This window comes from Crocodylus siamensis, chromosome 11, assembly GCF_052110815.1.
Source record: "Crocodylus siamensis isolate JL-2025a chromosome 11, ASM5211081v1, whole genome shotgun sequence".
NCBI classification, from domain to species: Eukaryota; Metazoa; Chordata; order Crocodylia; family Crocodylidae; genus Crocodylus; species Crocodylus siamensis.
Window position 1 is genome coordinate 63,643,504 of NC_143405.1, and position 18,966 is coordinate 63,662,469.

The 18,966-nt window shown below is 41.5% G+C and overlaps 1 protein-coding gene across 7 annotated transcripts in view; it reads right to left on the reverse strand.

The window, feature by feature from the left end:
• ATXN7 (ataxin 7) overlaps positions 1–18,966 on the reverse strand; it is a 104,091-nt gene that overhangs the window by 17,879 nt on the left and 67,246 nt on the right. The window contains exon 1 of one of the 7 annotated variants that reach the window (XM_090021185.1): positions 13,171–13,320. The exons of the other annotated variants lie outside the window; for them this stretch is intronic. Coding sequence (XP_089877311.1) covers positions 13,171–13,306 — 136 coding nt within the window. The 5' untranslated portion in view covers positions 13,307–13,320. Of the gene's footprint in view, positions 1–13,170; positions 13,321–18,966 lie in introns of those variants that run through there. 7 annotated transcript variants of the gene reach the window in all.

Below are 18,966 nucleotides of genomic sequence, written 5' to 3' on the forward strand. Positions count from 1 at the left end.
CTGCTTATTGCCAAATGTCTTTTTATAGCAATGGCAAGAATCCCCGTGTAGCTCTGATCAAAGTTACTATTTGAAGGACATTAGTTCAGCTATGCTTTATGATGTGGCTAAACCTCATACACAGACCATGACAGAAGTATTATGCGAAGCAGTGAGGGAAATTACTCAATATCTCCCCCCAGTACAGGATTTTTAGACAATTTAAAGCTCTGACACTTGTTGCAGTTAAAAATAATCCCTGATAAACTTGGTGGGTCACTAATGCAATCTATTTTTATTCATTTATTTTTTGAAATGAGAGAAGGGTGTTACTTCCTTGGAGAGTGTTGGGGGGAGGGAAAGAGGGAACTGAGATAGTAACGGAGGCCATCTGCTTCCTTGGAAGTTGTTATTAGTGATAAACTATGCAAAAAATATCAATATCAATTGATCCAAATGATAGGAAGGCTTTCTTCTGGCATGTTCAATCAATGCTGTTCAATTACAGTAATTTGAGGAAGCATCAGACTATACTGCTGTTTGCATTAGCGTGCAATAGCAGGACAGCCAGTCTTCACCTAAATTAGATAAGGCAAAGAAGGAAGCCCTTTTAACTGGTGATAATTAAGAATGAACCTAGAGGACCGAGACTGTTAATCAAGTACCATGCTTACCCACAACATGACACAGGCAGTAAGATCGTCTATAAATAAAAATACTTTTAGGATCCAAGTGAACTGAATCTGATGATTTTTTGTAACCTTTGTGCTGTGAAAGACGTGCAAGTGATTTCAGAATGACACGCTGATTTTGTTGACTAATACGCTGGTGCTTCACTGATTTCGTAGCATTACTTCAAATTTCGGACCGCATCTACACCTGAATTTTAGGGTCTTCCCCAACAGTAGTAACAGTACGCCTTCACACAGTTGCTACCAATCGCAGGAACCCCCGGAACAGACCAGCTACCATTTTTGCACCTGTCTCCTACAGGAACTACACCCAAACCTGCCAGATGATTGAACAAGTCTGAGGACAAACCCAAAGACACTCAGCTGATTACCAGTGGAGCATCTACCCCCCTGTGCAGACAAGGCCTCAGTGATTAGAACAGAAAGTCTAAGGGATGGGTTGGCATAACTTGTGCTTGCCTCAGATAAAAGTTTCAAGCTGCAATAGAACGAATTATTGTGAAATTTAGAGAAGTAACACAATTGTTATTCTGTAAACAGATGAAGTGACGGATGAATACCAATTATAGCAGCAACAAGGCTTGAATAATGTATTCACCAACAGCCAACGGAGGTTTGGTGATGGGAGGAAAAGGGGGGCTAATATATCAGTTTCTGTAGAATTTAATCTTTTATTTTTCAAAATTAAGTCCTGGCTTGTGCACTTGCAGAGACAGCCATCCAAATGTGGAGTGAAACCAAACTGATTTCAATTATGTCTTTCTGAGCCTACAGAGAGCAAGCAGAAGCAGAGTGAATTTGAGATGATACCAGTCAGCCTCATCGCTGCTGTTCAGGACTCTGTGAAGAGCAGCAAGGCAAGCAATTCACGGCAGGCCCACTTGACGGCAAGCAGCATCACTCTGGCCCATTTCATTCCATCATTAGATTAAATCATAGATCACCCCTGGGTAATTTTTTCTCAGGATAGTTTGAAACATTACAGAAGGCAGCTATCGTGCCTAATGCAAGCAGTTTTTCTGAACTGCTTATGCTATGGGCTGCTTGTGTTTAATTTAGGTCATGTGCTGAGTGACTTAGCAAAGGCATGTCAATAAGAGTCATGAGCAAAAATTAATATGTTTGAACAAGACTGAATGTTTCTTAACTCTTGAGTGATCAAGACTTGAACTTCAATAGCACAGGCCATGATTTTTAAAAAGGTATGTAAGTTAGGCACTTAAATAAAGTACCCTGATTTTCAAACATGCGAAGTGTACTTTGCCATTGTAAATCATCGCATCATGGAACAGCGAGACAAGTTTCTCTCCATGGGATTTTCCGTACCTATGACACTAATAATAAGAATGATACTCGTCTCTTTTTTACCCAAATACCTTGAACCAATCACCTTCTCAAAACAAACAGACCCACAACCCTGAAACAAGTCAGCCTACATGCAGGAGAAACGCAAGAGTCTAACAAATCAAAGAATACCCCAAAGAATAGAAATACCAGAGATACCAGGAAGTTCACTAGCAACTTCTCTACTGCCTACTGGCTTCAAAAGGAAGATGCTCAATGTACGATGGCAAAAGGCAGTAGTAGTGACCCTCTATCTAGATAGTTAGGTATATAGCTCTGGCTCAATTATAACTGGAAGACTATGTTTGCTTCACCAGAAGATATCGATAAAGAGTTACGATTTGTTTTCAAGAGTCTTGCGCTATTTGATATTTTCCATAAAGCCCTAGCTTCCTGAGTCATGAGAGTCCATGGAACAGTCAGTTAAAAACTTTCTGGGGAAAAGCTTCAAAGTGTTAAACTCTATAAAGCTACATATCAGAAGGCAAATAAAAGTAACCTCCATATGCTGTATTCCTGATCTGTAAGATTGCACGCATGCACTCATTTCAGCTCATTTACGTAGTTTGGGTTGAATACACAGCACATGGCACACACCCGTCCTTGGATTGGATGAGCGTAACTCAGAATTAGGTTTCTAGTGGGACCACTCATTTTTTCTTTTGAAATTAATTAATGTTTCCCAATATATGTTTAAAATGAGCTATTTCTGCCAGACAGTCTTAATAGGCAGGCAACTGAACACACAATGGAGCTATCAAAATCAAACTGCTGTACTTGCAAGAAAGGTTTCAGGGTATGTCTGTCTACCCCGCTGCTGGGAAAACGAGCCCACGCTGTGCACTGTGCTCCTGTAACCAAACGGCTGGCAGTACCCAACCTACCTAGTTTAAAGTTGGCGTGGGAGTTTCTAAACCACGTGGCAATCACTGATGTGACTTCAGAATAGATTTGCACCAGAAGCATTTAAACTCACATCACTTGCTTAAGCAATAAGCGGGAGCTGGGAAATGCTATGAAAACAGTCTACCGATATGGGGAGTTTGTTAGACCAAAGCTGGAAAGGAATGTAGTCCTAAGGGACCAAATAGAAGTAAGGATGAAATTAAAGGAAAATTTATGCTGAACATCAGGAAAAGATTCTGGGCCTTGAAGATCAGTGAAGGGTGGGGACCAGAAAATACACTGAAGGGAAACAATACTGCCTTGGCAAGGAGGTTTCAGATTTCATTGGCCAAAAAGTCTGGCACTGTCCCTTATAACACGGACGCATCTTGACACATGCAGAAGCATCTCTGCCCTGTGGAGTGCTTGTGGGCACACGTGGGACAGCAAAGGGGGAATGAAATTTAAAGCAGGTTTTGAATTTGAAGCCTCACATTTAAATGAAAACCTGAACAGAAGCAAGCTAGTCTTGGTGACATCGTTTCTCAAGTATTGTAATGAGTTAAAGATGTGTGAAAATAACGTAGAACAGACCAGAAAACATTTTCAAAGGAGTGGTGGTTTGAATCTAGATATAAGTGAGAGTTCACCCAGTTTAGCATTACTGAATGTCTACTCACTGAGGCGTTGTGGCAGCTTTACAAACCAGATAAGAGTTTGCTTTTCTCTCCTTCTTAGAGACCAAGCAGTGCCATATATGCACAGTTCTAGTATATTAATATACATCATAAAATGAAAATGGAAAAAAGGAACAAGCTTGCTTTTGGCTTCCTGCTCCTTCTGCGACAGATGCTGCATCTGTTCTGGCTTGGGCAATAAGAGTGAAGAAAAGCTGAGCTCTTATACCCTCATAAAACCTTAAGAAAAACCCTTTTACACATCTACACAGGGTCCAACAAAAGACTATGGCATGAAGCATCAAAACAATAAAGTAATAACATTAGATCAGGATAATAACATGAAATTTCCTTCAGCCTTTCTGAAACACAGAACAACATTGTGGATAGCACTGTCATCCAGAAAATTGAAAAAATGAGTTGCCCTTCACCAATTTCTGTGTGTTCTCCAATTCTGGGTATCTTACTTCTCTCTGCTGACTGATGAGGGACTTGCTAAACAGGTGACTGCTTGTGAAGATACAATGAGAATCAATATAATCATTGTTCAATCAATCTGTCTGAACATTCAATGAGATGGTACTTAAAGCGTCTCTATCCTGGTGTTAAATTCACATTTGCAGACAAGGTTTATTTAACCTGTGTCTTGTAATAATTGGCCTGCAGAATACTGCAGCTCTTTCTTAATAGTCTTTTTTCAACTAGACATTCATTATAAAGATAGTCAGTAGTGAGACATATCTAGTGCCAGTTTGATATTGTCTTTTAATAGTGTGATTATCATACAAACTGTTATTGAACAATCAAGGAGAATTTTGCATACTATGCTAAGCATATTGCATTGCTACACTGCTGAATGCTACTAATCATTTGCCAGCCTATTATAGCTTCCATTTGAGCCTTTGTCATTACCCATGACTCACTCTGAAAATATTTTAAAATAATTCTCTCCAAGTGTTCAAAGTTTTCAAATTCTGCAAGTTAACATTCCTTCCCTTTCCCCTTCACATAACTCTCCCAAAAATCAAAGCTGAACTTCATTGTTGAAGCTCTGCTTTTTTATGGCAGCTCCAAAGGACATTTAAAATGATGCACTCATGATTTTCAAACTAGTGACTTGGTTCCAATCTTGAAGGCATCTCTTAAAAAACATAAAAAAGATGTAACTGAGATTTTGGACAAAACCTAAAAGTTCTTTTTTTTTCCCACTTCAGACACATGCTAGATGCTTAACAGCGCTTCTCACACATTGAAGAATTAAAACCAAACCACTGCGTTCATTAAGGGCTCAGTTCTACAAGATGTCCAATCTTTCCACCTCCCAAAGTCAGTGGCAGTGAAGAAACAACCTGCAGGATCAAGCCCCGAAACAGCAAACACACATTTTCAAACAACCCTCAATAGAAAAACTTAACCCCTAAAGAAATCTTTGGGTCTACATAATTTTTAATCACTAAGTGAAAAAGGATGAGATACCCAAATTAATGGCAGAGTTAGAAGCTGCTGAAAAAGCTAGTGCTTTTTAACAAATTGTTTTTCTAGTTCTAAAATCCTGTATACATGTTATTAAAAGAACTACGCAGAAAGACATGCACAATGCAATGACAAGTTTGGTGCCATGGGACTGATGGTAGAACAAGCAAATTACATGTCAAATATGATGCACAATGTGTAAATGTGCAGAGAACTAACATGAGAGAGACCAATAATTTGAAATCAAGGGTTTTTTTTAGTTTTTGTAGGAGGCTGTTTATGTATTTGTTTTGAGTTAATGTATTTCACTTGCCCCATGCCAATTTCCATGGGTTTATAACCACATTTTCCAATTGTATTTATTTTCACTAACTTGTCACTGTGTAAATGCCCGATCCAAGGAAAAACGAACACAACTGACTGCAGAGAAAATCATAAAAATTACTATACGCAATCTGTCATCCAACAGACAAAGCAACCTTTAAAAAGAAGGGCTGTGCTGCCATTTCAGTTAATCCTAGATCTTGAACCATGATCAAGCAACAGATTTTCTGATTTAAATGTGATTTTTATCCTTATTTCTTTCTGAGGCTAGCACGAGGCAAAAATATGTCACCTGTATATAGATGAGGAGATTCTGTTTTCTATGCCTCCATACCTTCACTGCTATATGAAAAATAAAGCAAGTTTAAGACCTGTGGCCTTTAAAAGTTTTCCAAATATTCCCTTCAATATTATATTCCTGTATATCAATTAATAAATGTTTGTGACAAAACATACAGACAAATCAAGTTTAATAAGAAACTCAGTTTTCCTTACGGAAGCATAGGGCAACAAGTCAAACCAACCTGCGCCAGTGCTAATGGAGCCCTTCTTAAAGTGAAGCAAATCCACTTGTATGCACACATAGTTTAGCCGTATGAGAAATGTTATTTTAATGTGCATGGAGAAAGCCACCGTTGTTTCACTTAAGTGCAAGGATCAGAATTCAGATCCAACGAAACCAACAGCATCTACTAAGCAGGTGAGCAAATGATCAAATTGGAGCTTCTGTCAGCTCTCAACGGGGGCCGAGGGAACAACGATGGGGACAGGACTTCAGGTTACTCCTCCTGCTAGGGCTTCATGTGGTGAGCTGGGAGCCGCTGCCTGTAATCTGCTGCTTTCTTACTTTTTACTGCTTCACAGCCCTTCTCTAACTACAGAGCTAGCTAGCAAGGATCCTGCCTTCATCTTCCCCTAGTGTCCCTTTAATCACCCAATTGATTTAATTTGCCTGGTCAATCAGGATGCTGTCTCCAATTGTACTTTGGTTAAACATATGTCTTTATTGATTAAATCCCATTTAAACACCAGTGGTATTTGCCAAAACGGTGAGAAACTGACACTGACAAATCTTTCATGGAGCAGAGGTTATCAATCCAATAGGTCGCCGAGTTTCATCTGGGGATGGAACAGAATTTCATGCCCGTCTGTCACCAAAATGTATTCTCAGCCAATGACAGTGCCTATGGCCAGGAGCTGACATGAACACGTAAAAACTACTGTTGGGCAAAATATCCAGAGAGACTTATACAACTTAGTCACACAGCTCACACAAGAATTAAACTGCTATTAAGGGAGAGGGGAAATGTGCAATTAAGATAGTTTCTTACACAACTAATTATGCAGCTGATATTGCAGCGCATCAAGGAATGCAACTCATCTGAATGGCACATCCTGTAGGCATTATGGTATTTTATGTTTTGCTGCCCACCTGCAATGAAGGTCCTGATCTTGGCAGGGGGTCCTAGATACTATAAACAAAGCAGTAATAAGAAGTAATAGGTATAAAGTAGCTTGCTAGAAATACAAGATCAAACAAAAAACATTCCTTACACCCATGCGGACAAGTTAACATTCCAGCTGCAATTTCCTCTCTCAAAAAAAAAAAAAAAAAAAAATGAAAGCATGATTGCAACACTGTTTTCTTTGCACTATGCTTCTTAATGCCATCATTTTAAGGACTAATTAGAGTCTGATGGTCATACCCTGCTAACTGTATATGCTTTGTATGTTAAAACACATGTAAATCTGTTACATTTAAAGTTATACTGTGTGTCTTAAAACCTGAGGGCACAGCTCCATCAGTTGGCATGTTAAAATACAACCTGTCCCATCAAAAATAAATTAGTCATGAGCAGGGATCCAGGTTTTCTATTTCCCATGGAAAAAAAAACCAGAAAAAAAACATGCAGATCTTCCCATTTTGACTGTAAAAAAACATGGATTTTTCATTTCAACAGAGAAACACGTAGATTTTCCACTTTGGTGAAGAGCTATCTGCAGGCTGGCAGAGTCCCAATCTGCGAGGGGCTGGGGGGAGATGGACAAGAGTGGTCAAGCATGGGCACCACGTGCACGTGTGGCAGATGTGGGCTGGCCATTACAGGCTCGGACCCCCTGTCCTGCTGCCCTCCCACCGGGGCATTTGCGGCCCAGCGGGCAGGACCCAGCGCAGCAGGGCTGAGTGAGGAGATGCGCCACCCTGGAGAAATGCTTCCACCTCACTTCATAATTTGCCTGCTAAAGGATAATAATTAGGGAGAAAGGAATGGTTTTATTTATTAAAAAAATGCTTTCACCATCCATGTAAAAATGGGTACCCCAAAAGTTAATGCTGAGAACACTCACTCTTCACCATCCCTCACCACTTTTAGCTTAAAAAACTCTTCATACACTACTCAAAATTGTGGACTTTTTTGTTTGTTTTTAAATTTCCTATTCAAAATAATCACTTTCAAGCTGTGAACAAGGAAAGATTCCAGTCCGAAAAAATATGTTTTTAGGAAGGTTATAAAAACATGAAAAGATCTGCAACTTCAAATGTAGCAGTTCCTGCCAGGTGCCTGCTACAGTGATGATTTCTTCTTGTTAGCAGAAAATGTTTGCTTTTATATTGTGTTTGTTTAAACATCAGCTGTTTCCCTAAATTTCTGTTTGAATTCACTCACAGGACTTACCCTTGTAAAACCCCTGTGAACCACATGAGTCAAGTGTCATTATTTCTACTTGTTTATATGGCAACTTTTGTCTAGAGATGAAATAACTTGCCTAAGGCCACAGAGCAAGTCAGTGGCAGAGAAGAGGTATCATGCAGCCCAGAACCCCTTGGCTCTAACTCCGTATTTATTTATGTTGCCAATTATCTTTCCGTATAATAAAATGCTGAGAGGCACCATGCAGTGATCAGGCCCCAGCTGTGCAAGGCCCTGCACATACACTATGATGAGATACCCCCCACTCCAAAAGACTTGTATTAAATGTGTTAGTAAATCTGTTTTCTTCAAACTGATTTTAAAATTCTCACCAAGTAGCAGCTCTGGAGAATAGAAAGTAAATTGTCCAAGATGTGTAAAGTACAAGCTGTGTAATTTTTTTACATCTCTTTTTATAACCAGAACAAATGAAATAAAAAAACCAGCCATTTCTGATCCTATTGGTTAAATATGCTGGACCACAATCATAAACATCAAATTCAGTACAGTTCAAAAAATATATCAATGTGAAATGTGGAGGGACTGCAAAATGGGAATGACACACCGAGAGCCATGCATCTGTAACCATATAAGCCATTCCATTAGGAATTAGCTGCATACTCTAAAAAACCTGACAAAAAAGTTCAGATTAGGAAACCAGTGATGGATTCACCAGCATCTGGTATGCTACTTCATTTTTAAAGGGTGAACGTAAGAATAACGACTTATCTTAATCTAATCAAATCCTTCTTACGTTGGTTTTTGGTGAGTACATGACTTAAACAGCTGAAATGTCTGCACATGTGAGAAAAAGTGCCTTTATTGAAACGAAAGGGGGTAGGGAGGAAGAAAGTGGGGGGAAGCCAGAAAGGAAGAGCACAGTAAGAAAGCAAGTATCATCAGCATTAAGTTTTAAGATACAGATTTTTGCAGTTCTGCCTCAATCATATTTAAAAATGTAAATTAAATGACCCCTTTCTCTCAAATTTGGAAGCATGCTATTAGAGTTCAGTTTAGTTAGGCACTCTAAGAGAGCTATCAGAACAGCGTAACAACCTGAAATCTTTGATATTTCACATATACTAACTCAGCAGGTATGGCTGCATCCTTATTGAAACCAGCAGCGCAACAGGAAACAAAAGCCAGATTACAAAAGAAAAATTACTGTAGGAGGAAAGGAAACCCATGAATGGATTATGAAAAAGTGTTATTAAGCATGCAGCAGAACTATGACAATAGTAAAGCAGTCTTTAAATGAAGTAACCTTCACTTACTACCCACTTCTGCTGTTTCTTCTCTCTTGTTCTCCATGCATCCACCCCTAACACTAGTTTTTCAATTTTCTGCATTTATTACTAATCCGTTCAAATCCCGGGTGAACAGAGTGCAGGGGTAGCTCAGTAATCAATTTTTGCAGGATTTAAGATCTCCCTTTAAAACGTTTTTTCGAGTCCTCCCTGTAAAGTAACCTTAAAACCAGATACTGGTACAACATGGTTTTCCCAGGTCTGCCAAAAGACAGCTTTGTTACGTCTGCTTCTGCTTATAGCGCTCCCAACCCGGTAGTGGACTGAAATTAGTAACACCCCGGTCAGGTTCATTCCAGCTATTCACAATCTTGTGGGTAAGCAGGGAAACTGTTAAGAACCATGTGGGAAAATTGATAGAGGCAGGGGCTTGAATTATTCATGAAGCAGAACCACTACAAAATGGAGGGCAAGGGACAGGGATAATCAGGAGCAAAAGTCCTTCCTTTTCAGCAGCAGGAGGGTAAGAAGGGGTCTTCAAATTTATTAAGCCTCTTCTAGGTAGAGGCAGATGCCAGGGATGTCATTCCTCCGGATTGCTCCCAGGAAGGGAGTCGAGCACCTTTTCTCCAGCAGTTTGAAAAAGGATGGGAGGACAGATGGATTTCTCACTAGGGAACTGCCCCAGCCCTTTAAGTTAGTAGAAGTTTTGTAAATCTGTCAAGCCCTGGAATACAGATACTGCAAAGTTATTATGGAAAGATAGCAGCATCTCCGATTGTAATCGGGCCATGCAGAGATTACGATGTCCACATCAGAGTACACAAACGCTAATCTCTGCATAGCCTGTTGAGGACATTACAATATCCACATGGTCTGATTACAATAACAGGCACCATATAAACCGTGTTGTTGCTTACACAAAAATGTGCTATTCAGAACAAATTTTGCATAATCACATCTGTCCTTTGAACAGCAGCAATAGGAAACAGGATAATACCTCAACCATGTGCAAAGGGCAAGAAGGTTCACCCCTTTAAAAAATGTTTGTGAAAAGTCTCACACACTTAAACCAAACAGCCTTAAAGGGACATTATAGTTTTCTGAAACAAATAAACGAATAAAAAACCCAAAGCAAAACCAACAACATTGTTCCAGAAATTATAATGGGAGGTTTTACAAGAAATGAACGGTTGGAAAGCATGGAAATAGAGAATGAAGGTTAATCTGAACAACTTCATTTCTGACTTCACACCTCTGGCACATCCTCTGCTAAAATGAACTTACATCAGCATGCTGGAAATGACAATGTGAGTTGCAAGATTTTTTTTCATACCAGTACTACAAAATATTGGCACGTCATATTCATTACATTAATACATCCTCCAAATATCATTCTTCCTTGACGAAAAAGTATCATTTCAGATGACTCAAACACCTATCCAGTTTCCACCCTATTTCTGCACCCATTTACATGATGCCTGCCATGCCATTCTTTAAACTTTCCTAGTTCACAAGCATCGTGCTGCCTATAGTTACCAAAAAACCATAATTCTTAGAAAGTGCCCGATACGTGTGATGTATTCTGCTATAAAAACCATGCAGTTTGAGAGCTATTAAAAAGCACTAAGTGAACCTAAATATACATACAGTTTGTAATTCAGCTGCTAAGATACCCAAATTAATGGTAAAGAGTGAAAACATATATATTACAGGGACAGAAAGGTATCTACATAAAAAGGAAAATAAAAAAATAAAAAAAGAGTACGATAATTTACTTCTGAGGGGACATGAATAAAAAGACCCACCACAGGACTGTAAAAAAAAGATAACAGAGAACATAAGCTGGGAAAGCCGGCCCTGCTAAGTGCTGTCTAAGAAAAGAAAGAGCAATGGGATATCCACTGTGAACAAAAAAATAACAATTAAATCTTATTTTTTACATAGTACATAACTGACCTGTGGAACTCATTGCCACAAGGTATCACTGAGCCTGGCTGAAAAACTGAAAGGATTGTAGGATTAAAAAAAAGAAAAGCCAACACATTCATCTGGACAATTAGAATAATCAGTTCACCTGTTATGAAAATTAAAGGATATAAACATTTTTACTTCAGGACATAAGACGATTGCTGACGGTGGGACTTCAGAGTCTCTCTCTCTTTGGAAGACTACGGGTTTTTTGGGCTGGGGTGTCTTTTTGGGCGGCACGCCGTAAAGCATCTGGCTCCAGTCCCTCTCAGAGATGAGATACCGAGCTAGGCACACCGCTAACTATAAATGCTAAGTGTTAAGGTATATAGGAACAAGTTACAAAAAACTGCAAAATCAAAGTGACCACATCAGGTAAAACTAAAAGGTGACAGAAATACAGGACAAGATTTTAAACTGTTTGGGTAATACTCTACAGTTTTCAAGCTTTCCAGTTTTTCCAAGCTTTATCATAATGGGGATTTCTGCAAGGGAAGGAAAGATGAATTACAATAACTTTTTAAAGTTTCAGAACTTTAACTTCCCTTTGAGAGTCTGTATCTCAGAATATAATATTCACACAACAAAACCTAGGCACGACAGAGCAGAAGCAAATTATTCTGTTGTTGCTTTAAGGCAGATCCTTAATGCTAGTTTATACTGGTTTGGTTTGATGACTTTATGGCACTAGCATTTTATTAACCATAGAAAAAGACCCATCAGAATTATTCCATTAATGCTGGAGCTCTCTCAGAGCAGTTACGACGTAACATGCCAGGATTCTGCAGGATGTTTAACGACACATACTGCCTAAAAATTTACAGCGAGGGGGGTGGTACACTGAAGTCACTGATATCACCAAACAATGACAAGAAGCAAGCATGCCGGCAATTACGGTGCTCACACAACTCCCACTTTTCAAAGCCAAAGAATTCGACCATTTTCAATTTCATTTGAAAAGAGCCCAGCGGTGGTGCAGCTAGAACATGTCAGCCTGCAACTAAAAATTAACGCTTTAGTTAATGCTCTTAACACACAAATGCAGTTGGATTCAAAGCACTTTCAGGCTGACAATTTACTGCCACATTTCAGCCCACGGTGAACAACAAAACGATCATCCTGACCACTATAAACAAAGGCTCGGGTCTATAAAAGAGAATGCATCAGATAAAATTACCCAGCTGGGTGCCACTAGGAAAACAGTTCAAACAAACATGTTCTTACTAGCTTATTCCTTAGTTAATAATTTGATAAAATGAGGCTGATTGGATAGAATAGTGACAGCATTACAATCTACTTTAAAGGTTTTAACTGCTACTGCTTCCCTCCCTTCCCCATTGACACTGGTTCTTTAATTTGCTTTTGGATTTCAAGTTTCTGCAGGGAAACAGCTTTTAAACAGATTATACTGTTTGCAGCACTTCCTGTTTCAAGAAACCACAGTTACCACAAACAAGATAAAAGACCCAGACAGTTAAAACTTTATAAAAATGTTAGCTCCAATTTTAGACATCAACTCCATAATAAACAATCATACTTTTCTGCAGCACATTTTGAAAAGAACGGCTATATTTCAAGACACAGAGATGGCTTAGTGCAAACCTCAGCGTTTTGTCTGAGTTAATAGCAAACTCAACTCCCATCTGCTTTTGAACTTTGGCCAAATCACTCAAATGACATTTCAGAATGGCTTATGTGGGCCGCTTGCAGCAGTTAATCCCTCATTTTGCGATTATCCACTTTGATCAACTAACTCTGCAAGGGCCATCTACACGATCTGCAGCAGTGTTCAACTCCACCTCTGGCTGAGTATAAACAAACGTAGCAAAATCACAAAGTAGAAGTCTTTTAGTTTCATGTGGCGTTAGTACAGAACTATACCAACCTTCTGCAAACTCCATGCAGATCTGGGCTCTTTGCCAGTTCCTGCCTCTGAAAACTGCACAAGAAAAGTTACCCAGAGCTTTCAGCCCTGTGCAAAGAGAAGGGCTGTGCTGGAAAGCCTTCTTGTTAACTCCCATTCACCTAAAATTGATTGTGCTTCATTGCACACTTGCTCCTCTACAGCCTTGCCTCATAGTTTGGATCTGCCCACAAACGCCAAACAGGCTCCATGTTTGGTCTTATGTAACATTTGCTACTACAATAAAGTGCACTTGAGTCACAAAGGTCCTGGCAGATAAATAGTAAAACAGGAGGTGGAGTCTCAGGTTTTTTCTAATATGGTCATACCAGGAGCCCTGGCTAATGTAAATTAATCCCTCTATTTTCATGGCAAAGTGCCAGAGTTTGAGAAGGCAGCACTCCAACAATTTATCATGTTAACGTGCTACTGTCTCAATCACTTACTGCCCTAATTTTCTGTTTCTTTAAAGCAGCATTACTGTCCCGGGCATACTAACAGATTACTGTGGACTGGATGTTACAAAAGCAAACGCCACTTAACAGTCACATACCATTTTAACATGAATATGAAAGCTCCGTTTACAGTGACTTGATAATAAGCCAATATATTAAAATTAATCTCTAAAATTATTTGCATTCTCCACGTCAAAACCTGATTACTTTTTATCATAATATACTATGGATTTTATTTTTAAATCTTATTTCAGTATAAATTATACATATAATTCATCTGCTTTTTATCGCAGAGCCCTAAAAAGAAAATCATTGTGTGGTTACCAGTAAGTTGAATTTTGGTCAGACTCCTATGATTTAACACCTCATTAGATCTCACTATTCAGTACCTTACAGTCAACTGTGCCAGATTATTTATTTTAGTATATAGAGAAAAAAAGAAGAATCAATATTCAAACTTCCTACCCCAGAAAGAAGTCTGTCATGCCTGAGAAACTTGATAATTACCAGACAAAAAAAGTGCAATTAAAACTTGATGTTATTACGCATTTATTATTTTTCCCTCTAAGGATTTCCAGAACTTAGGACAAGTCCTATTAAATTAGTTTCTCTAGACACAGGTACATTTAAAACAATACAATTTCAAAACAGGCTTTTTTTTTTTTTAATATCCTAACATCACAATTTTCAAGCTTCACATGACAGGCACATGGGAGCCTGGGGATCACAACTCCAAACCAATAGATTAGAGAGACCACCAGAGAGAAAAATCAGTTTCACGGCCCCCTGACTCCCAATAAATGGGAGAGGAAAATACCATTTGGCCATCAACTGCACCCAAAACAATTTGAGAGTATAAGGATATCTTCCTGTATTGACTATTAGCATCCATCTCTTCCCCCTCCCCTCTAACCTGACTGCTGAAGTTAGTTAGCGGCAGCCTACAATTTTATTTTTCACATTGCACAGTAGTCTACCAACAATAAACACTGGGTAGCCCTGCACTACACACTGGTGATCCGTATAATCTTTGCGTTCAAACTAGCGCCTGGGATATAAACATGGAGGTCTTTGCCCCGAATAAACCAGCGCTTGTTTGTCTTCATCTTTGTTTCTGTGTATTCCCTTTCAGAAGCAGCAAGCCCAGCAGCAAAGAAGGGTTTTGTCTGTGGAAAAGGCTACCAAAAAAACTGACTAAAATGCTGCAATCATTATCAGTTTGATTATGAAGTAGCACTGTTCATCATGTCATCCTGCAGCGGCCAAGGGTGGAGGGACCCCAGCAGCTGATGGGTAAGCATGGGCTGGGAATGGGACTGGGAAGTATGGTGGGGACCTTGAACATGGTGAGAAAACTGGAAAGGCTGTACCATTGCTTTGAAGGAAAATAATGAGATTTTATGCTTCCTAATGTGCGCATATACACACACATATGCATGTGCACACATTTTCCCCACAATTTTTTCGCAATTATTTCAAGCTGGTTGACTAGAGGCTTTCAAGCAATTATATTTTCAGGAAAAAAAAAAAAAATCCCAATTTATTCTTTTTGGAGTCCTTACAAAACAGCCTTGATAAAATCTCTGCTGCATAATTAAACGGGTTCTTAAAGTCGACTTCTGCAAAAGCAAAAAACAAAACAAAAAAAAAACCCAGTAGAGTGCTTTATTTCTAAATATCTTAATTTCTTTTTTTAGATCTGTTTTCTAAAACACTCCTCAAAAAACAAGGAGAAACAGACAAACAATTTGAACTGAGAGTTAACCTGCCTACTTTTAGGTTCAGGGGCCTAAAATTAGCCCTCTAAGCTGTGGTTCAGTTTGAGTACATGCGTCTCATATTGTTCCCTCTCCTCCCTCCGCTTGTCTGCTCGGCTGTAGTAAGCAAGGAAAGTAATGGAAACGACAAGTATCCTGCTCTCCGAGCATCAGGCTGCTTACAAGAATGGAGCAGACAGGCAGGGGCAGGGAGGGGGAGAAACAGCTTGATGTGCGTCACTGCGGAGAAACCGAGTTCCCTGGGCTTTGTTGCAAGAGCACCCAGCAGAGTTACGTTAAACTACGTCGAAACTATCATGGCAAGAGAAAGATTGCTTCCGAGGAATTAGGAGAGCGCGAAGCAGCTCCCTAGCTCCTTGCTGCAAGCCTACAGCAATGAAAAAGGGACGCATCTCGCACATTACTAATAATCATTCAGTGCATGGACACACACGTGCGGTATCCCGAAGGGTAGGATAGAAGGGTCTGAATGAGTAATGTATGTCACCTGCAGCGGGTGCCAAGAAAACCACGTCGTCATGTTTGGTACGTCGTAAAAGTCACCAAAACCAGGTTTTGGAATGATTTTAAACAACCTTTGGATTTTATTTTATAGTGATTAAACAGGGATCTGGGTTTTCCATTCACCATGAAAAAATGTGGTAAAATGTGGATTTTTTTCATTTTAAGGAGAAAAACCCAGATTTTCTCCTTTAAAGGAGAAAAATGCGGGAAACGAGGGTTTACCCTCACGGGCTGGCACAGTTCCAGCCCTCAGGGGGCTGGGGGCACCTGGGAGAGGGTGGGCAGGCACTGGCGTGTCCCATACACATGCACAAGGCAGCCTGGAGAGCTGCTCCCCCAGGTAAGTCTGGCAGGGAGGAGGGGTTGAGGCCCTCATAGCGAGGGATGGAGGGAGGGAAGGGCTGGCCTGGGCAATGCTTGGGGCCTGGGGCTGGGAGCAGGACAGAGCTGCAGACACCTCATCCAGGGGGTGGGGGGGCTTCCTCTGCATTGCTGCGTGCACACTGGGGGAGGGGGACATGTCCCCCAGATTTGTGCATGGGGTGGAGAGAGGTTGCCTGCTGTGGGCTTAGGGCTTCCCACCCTGCTGCCCTCCCCTGGGGCCTCTGCAGCCCGGCCGGCGGGACCCGGTGTAGCAGGGCAGAGCGGGGAAGCTCAATGCCGCCACCACCACCACCACGGCAAGGCACCCCTTGCCCAGCCGGCAGCACCGGGAGGCACAACTCCGTGCCACCACCGCCACTGCTGCCAGGTGGGGAGGGGGCACCTCGCCATGGTGGTATGGAGCTCCCAGCAGCAGGGAGCTTCCCTGCCCCACTCTTCCCTGCCATGCCAGGTCCCACTCGCTGGGCTGCGGGGGTCACGGGGGGGGCGGGGAGGGCAGCAGGGCAAGGAGCTCCAACCCTACAGTGGGCAACCCGCATCCCCCCACCCCCACAGGCTCCACTCCAGCTATGCCACCCATGGGGGAGAGGGAGCTGGGCTCCACTCTGCTGCAGCAGCCGCTGCCTCCCACTACAGTGGGTTTTTTGTATTTCTAGTATGAATGAGTTCACCTAAACTATGCTGTAATAGCGATGCTTGAATTCAAGAAGCAATGCCACCAGAACGGAGCCACTGGCTCAAGACAAGGACACCCCAGAACACGCTTGAGTAACAATGGACAAAGCCACGACCCTCCAACACCTTATATTCGGTCTCCAACAAGGTGCAAACCTTGTTCTGCAAAGCTGGGAACAAATAGATCACAAGGCCGCAAACAGTTCCTACTCAATATTTATTTATTCTCAGTCCTGGGCTTCAGGAAATTTGTTTGCTCACCGGGCAGTATTTGTACATAGGGGGCAGGGGGAAAGCAGAAGCAGAAACAGTTGCTTAGGTTTTAGGAAAAGGGAAAAGTCCTAGAAAGCTGGCGTAGAGGAAAGAGGAGAAGCAGGCGGTCAAGTTATAGAGTCCTGCATGGTTATCAACTCAGCACATGCATTTAGCTTTATAGAAACACAAACATTTCACACACGTGCAAATACACGTGCCATAGGTAGAAAACCATCCTGTGGATTTCTGCTCTTTTCGAGGATGTGCAGGCAGATTTCACAGCGTCCCCGCTCCATGCCAATGTGCACAAATGCAGAGAAATCCATTCCTGGGGAAGCATTTCATGTTTACAGTCTTAGCTCTTCCCGAACGCAGTCGCTAGGACAAGCGGTACTGCACAGAGGAAGTAGCAGGGAGCTCAGCAGCCTGTCAGTGCTTCTAGCATATTCGAAAAAGCCTGTCGCTTCCCCGTACGCATCGTGGTGATTGCAGAGGGAGACTGACTGCTACCAAAGGTCAGCAGCTGGCCCTGCAGCAGCCTCCTTGCTGCAGATCTGGATGCTATGGAAAGCACACTGGCCAGACAAACACAGCAGCAGCCTGAGTCTGCATTAGACAAAAACGAGCGAGTCCCTTCACATGCTTAAAACACTTTACGATGGCAGATGAAAGGCACAGAAGGAATTAAATAAATCACTTTATAACTTCATCCCCATCCAAGCAGCTTGTTTTATTTCGGAGGAACCAGCTACAGCTACAGCACCAAAATCTTGGCTTTAGAAATGCAAGTGAAAACTTTTGCGATGTCACAACAGGACACTTTCTAGCACTGTCTGGCTTTCCTCCTGGCAGCTGAATTTATCCAGATCCAACTAAAACAGTGCAAATCTGCGAATGCCTAACAGGCTGTTTCTGAAGTCAATAGAAATGCATGCTGTGTAGGAAACACTGCGCGAGATCCAATGTAGCTCTACTGATAAGGCAGCAGAGTCTACAGGTTGAGCCTCAGAGGGGCATAGGAGGCTCTTGATCAAAAGAAGGTGGACCCCTGTCCCAAACCACTGAACTAGCTGCAAAACACTACTGCCAAATATGACAAACCAGGTTCCTGGGAACAACAGAGGCTACACATAGGAGGGCCTGTCACCAGGAATACAATATCCTAAGGGAGAGAGGATGTTCCTGCTTTGTGCAGACACGTAAGAAAAACTTCTAGCTGAAAGAGAAGTCTCCCTTTTGAAAGCTATCCTCTGTGTTACAGACCCGTGAGCCAAATATTTCCTGACAGCCTTGCCAAGCGGCGAAGGGAAGCTCAATTATGTGGGAACTGCATTAACTCGGCAGGAACCCTGCCCTGTGCCAGTCTCCAGACCACAGGGAGTGGAATGGAAGAGTCCCTCACCACCACAGGAACAAAACGTTTTGTTCTGTTAATCAAGAAAAGACAGATCCTCTTAAAGCTGATCCTTATTCCAGCCCAACCACTGTTGGTGGAACAGGTTTCTACCGCCACGGTAATTCTGGTCCCCTGCAGTCCCCGGGGCGGTTGCAGAATCAAAAGCAGGGAACAGCAGCAAGTAGGATGCTCGCCACCCTAAGCAGCACCAGGATGCCAGGTACATAGTGGTTTCTCTCCCGTGGCTTGTGTGACTGTGCAGTGGATAAACCTTCCTTTCACTGCATTAACATGCTGCACGTCCCTCGCATGCAGGTTTTGCGGTCACAGA